We start from the raw sequence: 19949 nt of genomic DNA, 5'->3' as shown, positions 1-19949 counted from the left end.
GGAGACTGGCTAGGCCACTCCAGGACCTTGAGATGCTTCTTACGGAGCCACTCCTTAGTTGCCCTGGCTGTGTGTTTCGGGTCGTTGTCATGCTGGAAGACCCAGCCACGACCCATCTTCAATGCTCTTACTGAGGGAAGGAGGTTGTTGGCCAAGATCTCGCGATACATGGCCCCATCCATCCTCCCCTCAATACGGTGCAGTCGTCCTGTCCCCTTTGCAGAAAAGCATCCCCAAAGAATGATGTTTCCACCTCCATGCTTCACGGTTGGGATGGTGTTCTTGGGGTTGTACTCATCCTTCTTCTTCCTCCAAACACGGCGAGTGGAGTTTAGACCAAAAAGCTATATTTTTGTCTCATCAGACCACATGACCTTCTCCCATTCCTCCTCTGGATCATCCAGATGGTCATTGGCAAACTTCAGACGGGCCTGGACATGCGCTGGCTTGAGCAGGGGGATCTTGCGTGCGCTGCAGGATTTTAATCCATGACGGCGTAGCGTGTTACTAATGGTTTTCTTTGAGACTGTGGTCCCAGCTCTCTTCAGGTCATTGACCAGGTCCTGCCGTGTAGTTCTGGGCTGATCCCTCACCTTCCTCATGATCATTGATGCCCCACGAGGTGAGATCTTGCATGGAGCCCCAGACCGAGGGTGATTGACCGTCATCTTGAACTTCTTCCATTTTCTAATAATTGCGCCAACAGTTGTTGCCTTCTCACCAAGCTGCTTGCCTATTGTCCTGTAGCCCATCCCAGCCTTGTGCAGGTCTGCAATTTTATCCCTGATGTCCTTACACAGCTCTCTGGTCTTGGCCATTGTGGAGAGGTTGGAGTCTGTTTGATTGAGTGTGTGGACAGGTGTATTTTATACAGGTAATGAGTTCAAACAGGTGCAGTTAATACAGGTAATGAGTGGAGAACAGGAGGGCTTCTTAAAGAAAAACTAACAGGTCTGTGAGAGCCGGAATTCTTACTGGTTGGTAGGTGATCAAATACTTATGTCATGCAATAAAATGCAAATTAATTACTTAAAAATCATACAATGTGATTTTCTGGATTTTTGTTTTAGATTCCGTCTCTCACAGTTGAAGTGTACCTATGATAAAAATTACAGACCTCTACATGCTTTGTAAGTAGGAAAACCTGCAAAATCGGCAGTGTATCAAATACTTGTTCTCCCCATAGAGTTTATTTGTTATAATTCATTGGTATTAGATTTAAAAGGTGATCGAATAGCTCCTGATTTGTAATGTTGTTAATTCATTTCTTTTGAAGCAATGATTTTAAATTTTTACAAGTGAATAGGTTGATTTACTTTTAAGTTTAAGTTTCCCATGTATCTTGTTAAAGATTGACCAATGAGGTAACTTGTTAAGTTGTGGCCAATGGGAGAGTGGACTGGTTGCTGGGAAAGAAAAGAGAGGGAAAGGTTGAAAGAAGGTAGAGGAGAGACGTTAGTGGGGTTGGTGAAGGAAAAACGACCAAAGGAAACGATAAAGAGAGAACAAAACCATACCTACAGAGTTTTGAAGGGAAATCCTGATTTTAGTTCTATAAGAGAGTGTTATTATTTCGTTAATAAAGACCTAGTGGAGACTGAAGCTGCCGTCGCATTGTGGAGACATTCGACATCCTAGAGGTTAGCCTAGCATCGTGCGAGACTTGGAGAGAATTGTTTGTGACGATCAACAAGTTCGGGTTTCCAACGGATGTCTGTTGCTGCTACCGAGTACTGGCTGCATTGATAGCTGTGTTCGCTGTGGATCTTGTGAGGACACCTGCACGGAACTGCTATACTTTGCTGAGGCATTATCTACAAGTAGTGAGTAACTGCAAATGTGGGGTGGACTTCGGGACTTTATGTATGTCGTCATTTTTTTTAGCTCCAACGCGCGCCCAGGGTTTAAGCAAGCTTGCAAATAATTTGGACATGGGTTGTGGAAAATCATTGGGGTTTATTATTTTTATTTATTTTGATGTGTTACATTGAAAATGTGATAATATAGATCTTGAACTGTATGTCTGTTGTATTGGTGGAGTCATTTACTGTTTCAGTTTCATTTAATGCACGGGAAAGCATATCCTTATAATAATAACCACGTCTATAATCATTTTATCTGAAGTTAATACCCTATTTGTCATTCACCCTAGCAGGTTTACAATAGGGATTCTTATTGGAGACGTCCTTCTCACCTAATATCCCATGCTGTTCAGATATTCTAAGTAAGGTAATATCGTGAGAGTCAAATTCGAGCCTGGTGAGAGGGTTACATAAAGAATATATGTTGGTCTGTGGTGTGTAATGAGGAGCAGGCAGACACTGCATTTGACGTATTTATATAATAGCTTATTCCAGTTAATAATAAGCATGCACCCATTAAGAAAATGACTGTAAAAACTGTTAAATCCCCGTGGATTGATGATGAATTGAAAAATGGTATGGTTGAGAGGGATGAGGCAAAAGGAAAGGCAAAATAAGTCTGGCTGCACAACCGATTGGAAAACGTATTGCAAATTGAGAAATCATGTGACTAAACTGAATAAAAAGAAGAAGAAACTACACTATGAAACAAAGATAAATGACATAAAGAATTATAGTAAAAAGCTTTGGAGCACCTTAAATTAAATTTTGGGAAAAAAGGCAAACTCAGCTCCATCATTCATTGAATCAGATGGCTCATTCATCACAAAACCAACTGATATTGCAAATGACTTTACTAATTTTTTCATTGGCAAAATTAGCAAACTTAGGCATGACATGCCAGCAACAAACGCTGACACTACACATCCAAGTATATCTGACCAAATTATGAAAGACAAAGCATTGTAATTTTGAATTCCGTAAAGTGAGTGTGGAAGAGGTTAAAAAATTATTGTTGTCTATCAACAATGACAAGCCACCGGGGTCTGACAACTTGGATGGAAAATTACTGAGGATAATAGCGGACGATATTGCCACTCCTATTTGCCATATCTTCAATTTAAGCCTACTAGAATGTGTGTGTCCCCAGGCTTGGAGGGAAGCAAAAGTAATTCCGCTACTTAAGAATAGTAAAGCCCCCTTTACTGGCTCAAATAGCTGACCAATTAGCCTGTTACCAACCCTTAGTAAACTATTGGAAAAAATGGTGTTTGACCAGATACAATGCTATTTTACAGTAAACAAATTGACAACAAACCTTCAGCATGCTTATAGAGAAGGACATTCAACAAGCACAACACTTACACAAATGACTGATGATTGGCTGAGAGAAATGTATGATAAAAAGATTGTGGGGGCTGTTTTGTTATACTTCAGTGCGGCTTTTGACATTATCAATCATAGTCTGCTGCTGGAAAAACGTATGTGTTATGGCTTTACACCCCCCTGCTATAATGTGGATAAAGAGCTACCTGTCTAACAGAACACAGAGGGTGTTCTTTAATGGAAGCCTCTCAAACTTAATCCAGGTAGAATCAGGAATTCCCCAGGGCAGCTGTTTAGGCCCCATACGTTTTTCCATCTTTACTAACGACATGCCACTGACTTTGAGTAAAGCCAGTGTGTCTATGTATTCGTATGACTCAACACTATACACGTCAGCTGCTACAGCAACTGAAATAACTGCAACACTTAATAAAGAGTTGCAGTTAGTTTCGGAATGGGTGGCAAGAAATAAGTTAGTCCTAAATATTTCCAAAACTAAAAGCATTGTATTTGGGTCAAATCATTCACTAAACTACATCTCGTAATGAATAATGTGGAAATTGAGCAAGTTGAGGTGACTAAACTGCTTGGCGTAACCCTGGATTGTAAACTGTCATGGTTAAAGCATATTGATACAACAGTAGCTAAGATGGGGAGAAGTGTGTCCATAATTAAGTGCTGTTCTGCCTTCTTAACAACACTATCAACAAGGCAGGTCCTACAGGCCCTAGTTTTGTCGCACCTAGACTACTGTTCAGTCATGTGGTCAGGTGCCACAAGGAGGGACTTGGGAAAATTACAGTTGGCTCAGAACAGGGCAGCACGGCTGGCCCTTAAAAGTACACAGAGAGCTAACATTAATGACATGCATGTTAGTCTCTCCTGGCTCAGAGTGGAAGAGAGATTGACTTCATCACTGCTTGTTTTTTTAAGAGGTGTAGACAAGCTGAATGTACTGAGCTGTCTGTTTAAACTACTATCACACAGCTCGGACACCCATGCATACCCCACAAGACATGCCACCAGAGGTCTCTTCACAGTCCCCAAGTCCAGAACAGACTACGGGAAACGCACAGTACTACATAGAGCCATGATTACATGGAACTCTATTCCTCATCATGTAACTCAGTCAAGCAGTAAAATCAGATTTAAAAAACAGATACAACTACACTTTATGGAACAGCGGGGACTGTGAAGAGACACACACACACACAGCATTCGCAAACACATGCTAACACACAAACTCTACACACACACATTTTAATATTGTTATTTTGCTGTATTGTTGATTTTGTATTGTAAATATGTTATGGTAGAGTAGTGTGTTATAAGGTGTTGTGTTATGTATTGTTTTATTGTATGTAAATTGTGGTTGGACCCCAGGAAGAATAGCTGCTGCCTTGGCAACTGCTAATGGGGATCCGTAATAAATACAAATACAAAAAGTATTGACTCAGGGGTGCTATTACTTAGGTAAATGAGATATTTCTGTATTTCATTTTTGTTTTAAATCAAACATTTCTCTAAAAACATGTTTTCACTTTGTCATTATGGGGTATTGTGTGGAGATGGGTGAGAAAAAACATCTATTTAATCCAATTTAGAATTCAGGCTGTAACACCAATTTTTTTTTGAATAAGTCAAGGGGTATGAATACTTTGTGAAGACACCGTAACTTCATGTGGTGTGACTAGGGCTGTCGTCACTCCTCCCCAGTGGCTGATGTATTCCTCCTATCCTCTGCTCTGGGCAATACACACTGCAGCATCTTTGGAAGTTTCCCCCCCTTGCTTTGAGGTACAGACACATTTCCTGTTCCTCGTTGGCTTCAGAAGGTAATGTAGAATACTATAGTTAAGTATTCACAGCATCATCTATGGCCTAGCCTGAACTTTCACTAATAGACACACACACACACACACACACACACACACACACACACAACAAAGTGTATCCTATAATCCCTGTTCTGAGAAGTCCTAGCAGGCTGGTGTGTATAGATGGAAACAGCCACTTGTGTGTAACCTAATTTCTGTACCAGATGGCTTTTATGTGAGAACGGGGGGTGTTTATAAACTTCTTAAAGGGAAAGTCTGACTGACTCGGCACAGTTAATACGGGGGGTGTTTATAAACTTCTTAAAGGGAATGTCTGGTTGACTCGGCACAGTTAATACGGGGGGTGTTTATAAACTTCTTAAAGGGAATGTCTGGCTGACTCGGCACAGTTAATACGGGGGTGTTTATAAACTTCTTAAAGGGAAAGTCTGACTGACTCGGCACAGTTAATACGGGGGGTGTTTATAAACTTCTTAAAGGGAATGTCTGACTGACTCGGCACAGTTAATACGGGGGGTGTTTATAAACTTCTTAAAGGGAATGTCTGACTGACTCGGCACAGTTAATACGGGGGGTGTTTATAAACTTCTTAAAGGGAATGTCTGACTGACTCGGCACAGTTAATACGGGGGTGTTTATAAACTTCTCAAAGGGAATGTCTGACTGACTCGGCACAGTTAATACGGGGGTGTTTATAAACTTCTTAAAGGGAAAGTCTGACTGACTCGGCACAGTTAATACGGGGGTGTTTATAAACTTCTTAAAGGGAATGTCTGGCTGACTCGGCACAGTTAATACGGGGGTGTTTATAAACTTCTTAAAGGGAATGTCTGACTGACTCGGCACAGTTAATACGGGGGTGTTTATAAACTTCTTAAAGGGAATGTCTGACTGACTCGGCACAGTTAATACGGGGGTGTTTATAAACTTCTTAAAGGGAATGTCTGGCTGACTCGGCACAGTTAATACGGGGGGTGTTTATAAACTTCTTAAAGGGAATGTCTGACTGACTCGGCACAGTTAATACGGGGGGTGTTTATAAACTTCTTAAAGGGAATGTCTGACTGACTCGGCACAGTTAAATGCACAGCCCATTATCAACCTAAAATGGTAGTCCTGTTACGCGTTTGCAAAAAAGGATAAGCTTCAACTGATTGACGCTTATGTCAACTGGTCATTCTCCCAGCAAGTTTTTTGCAGTGCCAATGGGAAAAGATGTGCGTCAACCAATTTTTGTGTCACAGGGTTGTTGACGCTTACGTCAATTAATTTGCAGTCAATGGGGGAAAAAAAAAGGTGTCAACCTATTGGCACAGATATTATAGCTTTTTCAAAGTTAGTTTGTGTTTATAACTGGTGAAGACACAGACCAGACACGCCAGAGGTTTTAGACTTCAGATCTTCAATAATCCCAGGATAAATTCCTATCCCGTGTTTCTTAACTGACCTCATTGTAGAGAAGGTATGGCTGGTTATTAAGCCTTTATAAATTGTTTTCTAAAATAATCCCAGGAGAAGTTACAATCCCATGTGTTTTAACTGACCTCGTGGTAGAGAGGATACGGCCCCTTGGAATTCTAATTAGAAAAAAATCCCTATCAAAATCTGTCTGTTTAAACTGGAGATATCTGCGTCTCAATCCACCGCATCCGCCGATGTCGCCCTTCCGCATCCGCGGTGAAAGGTGGCCGAGCTACAGCGGTGTTTGTCAGACCAGGAGACGTCCCGTCTTCTCACGTAATCGTCTGTAGCGCCCGAACGGTTTGGTACCTCGATTACGACACCTCTATGGAAAAGATGAGACTCACTGGTGTTCTCCGCTTTGCTCTACGACCCCCCCCACCAACAAGCATCACTGGACTCGTCTGAAATTGGTACTGCAGATCTACCAACTTCCTGTCTGCCAACTTCCTGTCTGTAGCGTCCGAACAGTTTGGGCTACACACTAATATGACCCCTCTTAAGGAAACGTGAGTCTCTCATGAACACAATACTGTACATGTTGGTTATTTTGATCTAGCACGAACACAAAGCCTCACGACTCGTCTGATGGTATCCAGCTACAAGTTTAAAAAAATTAATGGAAGTGTACTGTATATGGAAGTAGTTTAGAGCCTAAAATAAGAGGTTAAAAATGTGTAAAAAAAAAAAAAATTATAATAAAATGTTTCTATGGGCTAATAGCAGTGGGGCCAAATTCAATGTTTCATCGAATATTTTTTTAAATATATATTTTGATACCTTAAGGGGTCTTAAAATGTAAATAGCTAAATAATCCTTGGTATGACCATCTTAAAACAATTCCATATGTTAGCTTAGTACAACCCCCCCCCCCCCAGCTTAGACAGGGTTTAAGCCTTTATAAGTTGTTATCTTCAACAATCCCAGGAGAACTTCCAATCCCATGTGTTTTAACTGACCTCTTTGTAGAGAGGATATGGCTGGTTATTAAGCCTTTATAAGTTGTTATCGTCAATAATCCCCCAAAAGGGAATTTCCACTCTGATATTTGTGGGACAGGATGTGAATCCGCTGGTTCTTCAGCATAGGATAGTATAGGATAGGACAGCGTTTCCCAACCCACCAAGGAGTGCACATTTTAGTTTTTGCCCTAGCACTACACAGCTGATTCAAATAATCAAAGCTTGATGATGAGTTAATTTGAATCAGCTGTATAGTGCTAGGGCAAAAACCAAAATGTGCACTCCTTGGTGTCCCCAGGACCGAGTTTTGGGAAACGCTGGGATAGGACATGCATTATCATGCAGTTTAAGTTGTCTCAGGATCCTGCACTGAACCAGTTGGGCCGATACTGAGGCAGCTGAGCGCTATGCTGAATCAGAGAGGTTGTGCAATGTAAAGTCTGCTGAATCAGAGAGGTTATGCAGTGTAACGTCTGCTGAATCAGAGAGGTTATGCAATGTAAAGTCTGCTGAATCAGAGAGGTTATGCAGTGTAACGTCTGCTGAATCAGAGAGGTTATGCAGTGTAAAGTCTGCTGAATCAGAGACGCTATGCAATGTAAAGTCTGCTGAATCAGAGAGGTTATGCAGTGTAAAGTCTGCTGAATCAGAGAGGTTATGCAGTGTAAAGTCTGCTGAATCAGAGACGCTATGCAATGTAAAGTCTGCTGAATCAGAGAGGTTATGCAGTGTAAAGTCTGCTGAATCAGAGGTTATGCAGTGTAAAGTCTGCTGAATCAGAGAGGTTATGCAGTGTAAAGTCTGCTGAATCAGAGAGGTTATGCTGTGTAAAGTCTGCTGAATCAGAGAGGTTATGCTGTGTAAAGTCTGCTGAATCAGAGAGGTTATGCAGTGTAAAGTCTGCTGAATCAGAGAGGTTATGCAGTGTAAAGTCTGCTGAATCAGAGAGGTTATGCAGTGTAAAGTCTGCTGAATCAGAGAGGTTATGCAGTGTAAAGTCTGCTGAATCAGAGAGGTTATGCAGTGTAAAGTCTGCTGAATCAGAGAGGTTATGCAGTGTAAAGTCTGCTGAATCAGAGAGGTTATGCAGTGTAACGTCTGCTGAATCAGAGAGGTTATGCAGTGTAACGTCTGCTGAATCAGAGAGGTTATGCAGTGTAAAGTCTGCTGAATCAGAGAGGTTATGCAGTGTAAAGTCTGCTGAATCAGAGAGGTTATGCAGTGTAACGTCTGCTCTCTCTGTTCCGCAGCACCTCAAGCCAGGTGGCAGTGATGTGCGGTTTGCGAACGATTCATTTATTTTTAACAACACATTTCGACTAACTCGATAATCATGATTCATTTTTCTGAGTGACTCGTTCATTTTAGCCGTTCGTTTGACCTGCTAGTGCTGGCCGGCAATGAGTCCTACAGCAGGATTACTACACCCTCCTCCAACTGTCTGTCATGTGGTCCTCTGTAGCTCAGCTGGTAGAGCACTTTGGATAAAAGCCTCTGCTAAATGGCGTATTATTATTATTATTATTATTATTATTATTATTATATATGCGCACAGGCAATACCAGTATTGCGATGCTCGTTAGTATCGGGGCAAGGAAACAAAACACAAAGCGGTTTTAACTTCTTTAGGAAAACATTTTTAACGCTGGAAACTAACATCATTATGTTTTCATCCAGAGTCACGTTAATTTTACCAGGCTGTAGCACACAATATTTGACACACGGCAGGTTTTTAAAGGACCAAATAGTTTTTGGTCTGCTTCGTGTTTTCATTTTTGCCATGGAAACCATATCCAGATAGTGTTCTAGACACAGCGGAGAGAAGTAACAACTGATAAAGGATCGCATGGTGCCAAGAATGAATGTTATCGATGGAGACAGATGTGCCTTTGAGCAAGGCACTTAACCCTAATTGCTCCTGTAAGTTGCTCTGGATAAGAACGTCTGCTAAATGACAAAAAAATCAAATAAATGGGGAATGCATGGAAGTATTTACACCCGTACTGGACAAATCTGTTCCAACATGTTTACTGAGGGGATCGTAAGTATTTGGGGTATTTGTAATTTAAGTTTGTTCTAACAGATAGGTGTGGGCATCTGATTTTCATTGGTTACCTTTAGAACATGTTGTTGTTTTGTAGTGATGACAGGTGTCAGGTTTGAAGTGCTGACAGGTGTCAGGTGTGCGGGATCTCCAAGGTGGGATGTGACGTTCACCTGAACTCCCAAGTCCACACTCTGCCTGTGGAGACAGTCACCTCTCTCATCGTGTAGATATCATGAATATGAGCACCGGATCTTACAATGACCCTGACGCACAGTTAACAGTTCAACCAAGCAGTGAAAAACGCAGCGAGGAGAAAATATTGATTCCTTTGAAATCTCACAGTCGGTCTAACTAAAAAATAAAAGTTGCTTAAAGCTCACTATGCTATGGCAATAGGTACAATCATGCAGTGTTATACTAAGGATTGGAGGGAACAAGACAGAAAATGTTACAATGCTGCAGAGCAGTGCTAGTCTAGTTGAACTAGAATGAATGCTGCATTTCATGAGCTCAACCAAGCTAGCTTGGGTATCTGTCTGTTTGTGCTAACATTCCATTCCTTGCCACTCCTTGTCATGCAAAATGTTTGGCATATGACATGGAGTACAAGGCATGTTAGCACAAAACAGGTTCTGGATTTCAGGCTAGAGCAGAGCACAATCTGAAACAGCTCTTCTGTTTTATACAGTATTACTTATCCATTAGGAACCACACTATACTTTCAACTGAATGGTGTCCTGATGATAACCAAGCCCCAGTGAACGTCAGCTAAGGATAATGTATTCAACTCAATGATAATGTCAGTAGGATAATGTATTCAGCTCAATGATAATGTCAGTGGGATAATGTATTCAATTTTTAACATTCAACTCAATGATAATGTCGGGATGATAATGTATTCAACCCAATGATAATGCCAGTAGGGTAATGCATCTGACTTGATGATAATGCCAGTAGGGTAATGTATCTGACTCTACGATAATGTCAGTAGGATAATGTATCTGACTCGACGATAATGTCAGTAGGATAATGTATTCCACTCAGTTAGGGCTGACCCCAATTAGTCGACTGGTCGATTGTTTGGTCGATAGGCTGGCTGTTGGTCGACTGAGATTTTCTTACATCGATCAGTAGTAAATATATATATATTTCATTTTTTTAATGGCACCTGTCTTAATCGCGCCCATCTCAGGGAACTAATCCATTGCGGAGGCTAAGACTAATCCATTGCGGAGGCCGTGGGGATGGCACGAGGCCGTGGGGATGGCACGAGGCCGTGCGGATGGCACGAGGCCGTGGGGATGGCACGAGGCCGTGGGGATGGCACGAGGCCGTGGGGATGGCACAGTCCAACAAGAAGGGGAGCGTGGCTAAGATGCACAATGTCTCTCTCCAGAATGCACTCTCTCCCGCCAGTTTGTGCACATTCATTGTTTCATAACTTCATTGTGTGAATTGTTTGCGTTTGATTGTTAGTGTCTATCAATTCCCCATTACATATACTGAACAAAAATATAAACGCAACCTGAAACAATTTCAACAATTTTACTGAGTTACAGTTCATATAAGGAAATCAGTCAATTGAAATAAATTCATTAGGCCCTAACCTATAGATTTCACATGACTGGGCAGGTGCGCAGCCATGGGTGGGCCTGGGAAGGCATAGGCCCACCCACTTGGGAGCCAGGCCCACCCACTTGGGAGCCAGGCCCACCCACTGGGGAGCCAGGCCCACCCACTGGGGAGCCAGGCCCACCCACTGGGGAGCCAGGCCCACCCACTGGGGAGCCAGGCCCACCCACTGGGGAGCCAGGCCCATCCACTGGGGAGCCAGGCCCACCCACTGGGGAGCCAGGCCCACCCACTGGGGAGCCAGGCCCACCCACTTGGGAGCCAGGCCCACCCACTGGGGAGCCAGGCCCAGCCAATAAGAACAAGTTCTTCCCCGCAAAAGGGCCTTATTACAGACAGAAATACTCCTCAGTTTCATTAGCTGTCCAGCTGGCTGGTCACAGATGATCCCACAGGTGAAGAAGCCAGATCTGGAGGGCTGGCGTGGTTACACGTGGTCTGCGGTTGGACGTACCGCCAAATTCCCTAAAATGACGTTGGAGGTGGCTTATGTTAGAGAAATTAACATTCAATTCTCTGGCAACAGCTCTGGTGGACATTCCTGTAGTCACCATGCCAAATGCACGCTCCCTCAAAACTTGAGACATTTGTGGCATTGTGTTGTGTGACAAAACTGCACATTTTATTGTCCCCAGCACAAGGTGCACCTCTGTAATGATCATGCTGTTTAATCAGCTTCTTGATAAGCCACACCTGTCAGGTGGATGGATTAGCTTGGCAAAGGAGAAATGCTCTCTAACAGGGATGTAAAAAAATTCTGCAAAACATTTCTGGGATCTTTTATTTAAGCTAATGAAACATGGGACATAGCCTCCCGAGTGGCGCAGTGGTCTAAGGCACTGCATCGCAGTGCTAGCTGTGCCACTAGAGATCCTGGTTCGAATCCAGGCTCTGTCGTAGCAGGCCGTGACCGGGAGACCCATGGGGGTGGTGCACAATTCGTCCAGGGTAGGGGAGGGAATGGCCGGCAGGGATGTAGCTCAGTTGGTAGAGCATGGTGTTTGCAATGCCAGGGTTGTGGGTTTGTTTCCCATGGGTGGCCAGTATGAAAAATATATATATATATGCACTCACTAACTGTAAGTCGCTCTGGATAAGAGCGTCATGTAAAATGGGACCTACATGTTGCGTTTTTTATTTTTGTTCAGTGTAGTTGGCAATAGAAGTTACTTTTTAGGTTTGTATCATTTTCATTTACATTTGGATAGAATTTTGATTAACCACATGACAATGGTTTTGAGATAGTTATTTTAAATTAAATGAAACTGTTCCACGAAAATGTGCATATGAAAACCATAACTGGTACTCAGATAGGAGAAAATGGTAAGATAAATTGCCATTACACATGAGAAAGGTTACCGGCAACTTAAAGTAAATCTGCGAAAGCCAGAAGGAGCGGGAGGAGGATGGTCACGGTCAGGTTAAGTTTTTTTTCTTGTGGTTATTCTGATCTCTGGCTCCCTCTTGAGTCATTTGTGTCTTATTTAATCAAACAGTACGCTAAAAGCCTCAGACAAGCTCAATGCATATACAGTTGATTTTATTCCTATGCAATTTTGAACCTCTCCTCCGTTTTCATCAACAAAACCAAAACAATAACAACGGCGCTGTTTCCCCTCATGAGGATTTAATCTTTCAGCTGCAGGGACTGTGATTATGCACACTGCAATCTGTGGTAGTATCAGAACTCATGATGGTCTCTACACTGTACAATTTCATCCTTGTCACGTTGCTATGGCAACAGTGAGACAGATGGAGAGAATGGTGTGTGTGTGTGTGTGTGTGTGTGTGTGTGTGTGTAGGTGTGTGTGTGTGTGTGTGTGTAGGTGTGTGTGTGTGTGTGTGTGTGTGTGTGTGTGTGTGTGTGTGTGTGTGTGTGTGTGTGTGTGTGTGTGTGTGTGTGTGTGTGTGTGTGTGTGTGTGTGTGTGTGTGTGTGTGTGTGTAGGTGTGTGTGTAGGTGTGTGTGTGTGTGTGTGTGTGTGTGTGTGTGTGTTTTGGTTGAGGGGTTCACTTTATTTAGGCCAGAACAGATGTTTAACACCCATAGCTATGGTTTTACACACACTAACACACACACACACACACACACACACACAAACACTAACACACACACACACACACACTAACACACACACCCCAACTCTGTTCACCCCATCTGTCTCACTGTTGCCATAGCAACTCTGTTCACCCCATCTGTCTTAAGTGATCAGGATAAAAAATGTTTTTAGAACAACAAGAGTTCAAATTACGATTAGTGGTTTAAGTAGAGGATCCTACTTCAACATCTGAGGAGGATTAAATGTTCAGAATAATAATAATAATAATAATAATATGATGATGATTTCATGAGAAACGCAGGAGATACAGGGTGCTTCCCAAACAGCATCCTATACCTTATATAGTGCACTACTTTCGACCAGGGCCCATCGAGCACTATATAGGGAATACATTATAATCTTCTTGTCTATCATGGTCATGTTGTCCGTTTCCTCTTTCCTTCAACACTAAGCCCCTAAAACACTGTAAAGTACTCAATACAGCCTGTTTAGAAGTACAGCGGGGGGGGGGTACGGGGTGAGTGTTTCTGATCGACAGATTTTACATTAGCCCCATCTGTCTTGCATGATATGTATTCTATCTGGATATCTGTTTTCTCTGTTCGTTCTGTTTGGGTGGATTCCATGTGTAGCTGTATAACCAAGACATGTGATCCACCTTCCACTGTTGTAAATAACGTGTGGCGCTCCATCAATAGACTATCATACAGGCCACATTGTTTTGGTCTGTGGCTGCATGTCAATGTGTCTGTCTTCCATCCCCGTCTCCATGTCCAATGACAGCCAGGGACAGAAACAGACAGGGACTACTCCATCTACAGTTTGCATTCCACCTCATAGCGATCCATCCTCCATCTACAGTTCCACCTCATAGCGATCCATCCTCCATCTACAGTTCCACCTCATAGCGATCCATCCTCCATCTACAGTTCCACCTCATAGCGATCCATCCTCCATCTACAGTTTGCATTCCACCTCATAGCGATCCATCCTCCATCTACAGTTCCACCTCATAGCGATCCATCCTCCATCTACAGTTCCACCTCATAGCGATCCATCCTCCATCTACAGTTTATATTCCACCTCATACCGATCCATCCTCCATCTACAGTTTGCATTCCACCTCATAGCGATCCATCCTCCATCTACAGTTTATATTCCACCTCATAGCGATCCATCCTCCATCTACAGTTTGTATTCCACCTCATAGCGATCCATCCTCCATCTACAGTTTATATTCCACCTCATAGCGATCCATCCTCCATCTACAGTTTGCATTCCACCTCATAGCGATCCATCCTCCATCATCTACAGTTTGTATTCCACCTCATAGCGATCCATCCTCCATCATCTACAGTTTGTATTCCACCTCATAGCGATCCATCCTCCATCTACAGTTTATATTCCACCTCATAGCGATCCATCCTCCATCTACAGTTTATATTCCACCTCATAGCGATCCATCCTCCATCTACAGTTTGTATTCCACCTCATAGCGATCCATCCTCCATCTACAGTTTATATTCCACCTCATAGCGATCCATCCTCCATCATCTCCAGTTTAATAGGATTTCACAGTGCAGTGCCTGAGTAAATGTGCCACGGTGACGGGTAGACACAGGAATACTGACTGGTACACATCTGAATCCAAACATGGCTATTGTAGCTGTAACGTCAACACACAGCTTGATGAGATGAGTGCTAAAGGAGCAGTACTGATACCTGTTCCAAAAGGGTTCTACCTGGAACCCAAAAGGGTTCTACCTGGAACCCAAAAGGGTTCTACCTGGAACCCAAAAGGGTTCTACCTGGAACCCAAAAGGGTTCTCCTATACTCCCATTCAGTATTAGATAGAACGTTGCGGCCCCCGCCCGCCTTGGTGGGAAATCAACCTGTGTTTACCATGGGCTACCCCCGTTAGCTCACAGCAAAAAAAACTTGACCTTCTTCAAACGCAATTTTCTTGCTGTCTGCATGCTTAAGTCAATTACACAACTACATTTAAGAAAAGTACAACATGTCTAAAGATTTTCAACGTCGCCTGCTCCCGAGCGTTCTCACTACTTAGAAAAGTGTTATATTGTAGGGCTTCCCTCACGCCCCTTTTCATGACGGCGCTAGCAGCCAAGTGGGTGAGTGGGTGTTAGCTAGCTAGCTACCAACAGGAACATTAAGCTATCCAGGACCAACAACACAAAACAAACTGAGTATACAGCTACAAGTAGTGAGTGGAGTTACAAACGGACTACACTAAACGTGTCTTGCGTGTGATTAAATGTTTTCCACACACATAGCTATGTGTAGCCTACTTGGACACAATTTCCCACTCTCCCACGCCGAATACCCTGAAGCCACAGGGCTCTTCTCGCAGGCTCTATTTCCCTACGTGGGAGCATTGGGAACCGCAGGCTCTATTTCCCTACGTGGGAGCATTGGGAACCGCAGGCTCTATTTCCCTACGTGGGAGCATTGGGAACCGCAGGCTCTATTTCCCTACGTGGGAGCATTGGGAACCGCAGGCTCTATTTCCCTACGTGGGAGCATTGGGAACCGCAGGCTCTATTTCCCTACGTGGGAGCATTGGGAACCGCAGGCTCTATTTCCCTACGTGGAAGCATTGGGAACCGCAGGCTCTATTTCCCTACGTGGGAGCATTGGGAACCGCAGGCTCTATTTCCCTACGTGGGAGCATTGGGAACCGCAGGCTCTATTTCCCTACGTGGGAGCATTGGGAACCGCAGGTCGGGATCTTTGACCTGGTTACATGTACATTGAAAAACACAGAAGCTTTTCGCCATGTTTTGTTATTTCAGTGTAACAATAAATCGACTACGAAGTTAGGGTCAATGGGAAAGAATGTTTGTTTTCCCCAGTTTGTGTGCGTAGTCGAGGGGAATTCCTTCTTATGAAGGGACAGCCAAAGAGCCCATTTAGGTTCTAGAACATTTTCTTTCTAGGAGAGTGTTTGACCCATACTGTACATAAGCCAGCCTCTCTCTCTCTCGCTCTCTCTTTCTCTCTCTCCATCTCTCTCTATCTCTTCTTATCATTCTCTCTCTCTCTCTCTCTATCATTCTCTCGCTCTCTCTCTCGTCTCCCTCTCTCTCTCTCTCTCTCGTCTCTCTCTCTCTCTCGCTCTCTCTCGTGTCTGTCTCTCTCTCTCTCGTCTCTCTCTCTCTCTCTCTCTCTCTCTCGTGTCTGTCTCTCTCTCTCTCGTGTCTCCCTCTCTCTCTCTATCTCTCTCTCTCTCGCGCTCTCTCGTGTCTGTCACTCTTGTCTCTCTCTCTCTCTCTCTCTCTCTCTCTCTCTCTCTCTCTCTCATGTCTCACTCCCTCTCTCTATGTGATATAACTCAGTCTATTAGAAGATACTACTGCAGTTCATTACATATTATGTAAAGGGTCAATCAAAATGAAATGCATCATGAGGTTGTTATGTGGTTATATCTCCCACTTTAAACCTGAAGATACTGATCTGTATGTAAACAATGACAGCCTGGAATGGGACACACTCTTTCCAACGTCTTGTGTTCACTGGGTAGCCTATCCACTACACATGTCTAAAGATGTCTTTCCAACGTCTTGTGTTTACTGGGTAGCCTATCCACTACACATGTCTAAAGATGTCTTTCCAACGTCTTGTGTTTACTGGGTAGCCTATCCACTACACATGTCTAAAGATGTCTTTCCAACGTCTTGTGTTTACTGGGTAGCCTGTCCATTACACATGTCTAAAGATGTCTTTCCAACGTCTTGTGTTTACTGGGTAGCCTGTCCATTACACATGTCTAAAGATGTCTTTCCAACGTCTTGTGTTTACTGGGTAGCCTGTCCATTACACATGTCTAAAGATGTCTTTCCAACGTCTTGTGTTTACTGGGTAGCCTATCCATTACACATGTCTAAAGATGTCTTTCCAACGTCTTGTGTTTACTGGGTAGCCTGTCCATTACACATGTCTAAAGATGTCTTTCCAACGTCTTGTGTTTACTGGGTAGCCTGTCCATTACACATGTCTAAAGATGTCTTTCCAACGTCTTGTGTTTACTGGGTAGCCTATCCACTACACATGTCTAAAGATGTCTTTCCAACGTCTTGTGTTTACTGGGTAGCCTATCCACTACACATGTCTAAAGATGTCTTTCCAACGTCTTGTGTTTACTGGGTAGCCTGTCCATTACACATGTCTAAAGATGTCTTTCCAACGTCTTGTGTTTACTGGGTAGCCTGTCCACTACACATGTCTAAAGATGTCTTTCCAACGTCTTGTGTTTACTGGGTAGCCTGTCCATTACACATGTCTAAAGATGTCTTTCCAACGTCTTGTGTTTACTGGGTAGCCTGTCCATTACACATGTCTAAAGATGTCTTTCCAACGTCTTGTGTTTACTGGGTAGCCTGTCCATTACACATGTCTAAAGATGTCTTTCCAACGTCTTGTGTTTACTGGGTAGCCTGTCCATTACACATGCTGCTGCTTCAGATCCTTCAGTTACTGTAACCTTTCTTACCGACCTAGAGGGAACTAAATGTACACTTCAACATGAGTGCATTTATTTCACCTTGCCAAGTCCTCTCATTTTGTCCAACACTCAAGCATATTAACGGGGAAATGAAGTGCTCTTGCATGAGTTAACATCGTCTGTCTGTCAAAGCAATTCAGAGAATAAAAGGATCAGGAAGAGGCACTGAGGTATGAAAGGTCTGTTATTAGAATGACAACAGACTCTGTTCAACACGGGTGCTTATCATAATAAACCATCAGTGATGACAGTGGTGAGTGTGCGTGTGTGTGTGTGTGTGTGGGTGTGTGTGTGGGGGTGTGTGTGTGTGTGCGTGTGTGTGTGTGTGTGTGTGTGTGGGTGTGTGTGGGGTGTGTGTGTGTGTGTGTGTGTGTGTGTGTGTGTATGTGTGCAGATGTCAATCAACAACTGATTGTTACCATAACAATGTAGTAACTGGAGTACCAGCCCACTGGGTTGAATCAACGTTGTTTCCACTTTATTTCAATTAAATTACGTTGAACCAACATCTGTGCCCAGTGGGAGGCAACTTCACCGGGAAATGCTCTATCTTTATAAGAAAGTGCTTGACATAACCTACAGCCTGACCTATACCATCTGTGTAACTAAAGCAAATAGGACGCCAACTCACGTATCCTGCGCAGCGGCGGTTGTGGACTTGGAATGCCGCTGCTGATGTGGTAGGAGAAGCGCATTGTTTTGAACTGGCTGGAGAAGGAACCGGTACTGGTAGTCCTACTGGCTGCAGTCTCCGGGGGCATCCGCAGGCTGAAGCTCGTCACCAAAGCGCTCTTCGGTCGGTTCAACTGCATACCTGCCCTGGTCACAGTTTACACAGGCACAGCATGGCCTACAGGATAGGATGCGGGTTATCTCACAAAAGTAAATCAGATTAGATAAGATTCCTTAGGGTTGTTGCGTTAAATCCTCACAAAATCTGGATATTCTGAGTGCAGGGTTTCATGTGGGGCGACCACCAGGCGCTTGAGCGAGCAGCCTGTCCCCGGACTGGTCCGTTGGTTCGAGTCGTTGTCCCGTGTCAGTAGAAAGGGGCTCCAATCTTTCATCCACCAAACTGCAGTCCTCCTGGGTGAGCTTCACAGTACGAGTGGAAACCCGATCAAAATCTCTACCAACGACTGAAAAAGCCATCAAATAGATATTGATTTTATTCGTCTAACCGATGCCAAAATATTATTGATTTCTTTCACTGCAAAATACAATGAAAATGAATTTAGGTTGCAATCCACAAGGATACCGATCATGGCAATTGTTGCAATAAAGTTACAATAAGCCATCATTGAAGTTGGCCACATTGTTGCGTCCAAGAATGGCTCACTGCGTCTCTCTAAAAATCCGACATTCTTGGGGAAAGGGGTCGGCTACAAAGTATCTTCTTCACGACTGTATCCAAGTAGGTTACTAAAAAAACTAATGGCAAGTCAATGCCCATTCTGGACTAAACAAAGTTTTCCTCCGTCTGACCCGCTCTTGAAAAGAAACATGTTTAAAAGGCCATGCGCAAAACAAAAGTGATTAAAATATTATCCACATTATAGAAGTGACTGCTCGTCTCGGCTCACATCGTTCCTTCTGATTCTGTCCGCCACTTTTTTCCTCCGTCCCGGTTTCCACTGGAAACGTGAATTCAAAATATGCAACCTCAGCTTCTTCTAACCCCTACATTCAAACCCCGTCTTCAAACTTCTTTAAACTCGTCATTCCAACATAAAAATAAAAAAAATGTCAATTGAATCCTTGAATTTATTTTAGGTGCATCAATTTGTCATCAATTTCGCCTTTATGGTCGGTCCCCCGCCAGTTAGTTTTCCATTCTGTGAAACTTCCGACAACGCCATCAAACTGCAATTCCTTGAATTTGTTGAACTTAACCCCCTCCTTCTCTCCTCTCCTTCTGTCCTCCTCTCTTTCCCTGCTCCTGTGTGCGTTATTCCTGTCGACATATGAAACCAGTCTCAGCCCCCCTCCTCTGCCATCTCTCTAAAGCAAAACGTTGAGATGATTCCTAGTTGTTTTAATCCTCCAAAAGTCAACAGCTGTTACTGGCTTCCATTGTATGATTACTGGGCCTAACTGTTTCCAATACATGTAGCCTAAAAAACAATACATATAGTATCAACAGTAGCTAAAGGAGAATATGAAGAGGGGGTAGTGAGAGAAGAGTCTGACCCAGTTACCGGTCACTTGGCCCAGTGGACAGGGTCAGTGGGCTGAGTTCC

At 43.4% G+C, this 19949-nt stretch overlaps 1 protein-coding gene across 1 annotated transcript in view; it reads right to left on the bottom strand.

The window, feature by feature from the left end:
• Nucleotides 1-19647, bottom strand: part of LOC121546180 (FYVE, RhoGEF and PH domain-containing protein 1-like) — a 187385-nt gene extending 167738 nt beyond the window's left edge. The window contains exon 1 of the mRNA XM_041857247.2: nt 18341-19647. Coding sequence (XP_041713181.2) covers nt 18341-18521 — 181 coding nt within the window. The 5' untranslated portion in view covers nt 18522-19647. The remainder of the gene's footprint in view (nt 1-18340) is intronic.
• Between the last annotated feature and the right edge of the window lie 302 nt (nt 19648-19949).

Source organism: Coregonus clupeaformis, chromosome 30 (genome assembly GCF_020615455.1).
Source record: "Coregonus clupeaformis isolate EN_2021a chromosome 30, ASM2061545v1, whole genome shotgun sequence".
In the NCBI taxonomy this organism is placed as follows: domain Eukaryota; kingdom Metazoa; phylum Chordata; class Actinopteri; order Salmoniformes; family Salmonidae; genus Coregonus; species Coregonus clupeaformis.
Note: the sequence above shows the minus strand (reverse complement) of the source record. Positions and strands in the feature narration are given on the sequence as shown.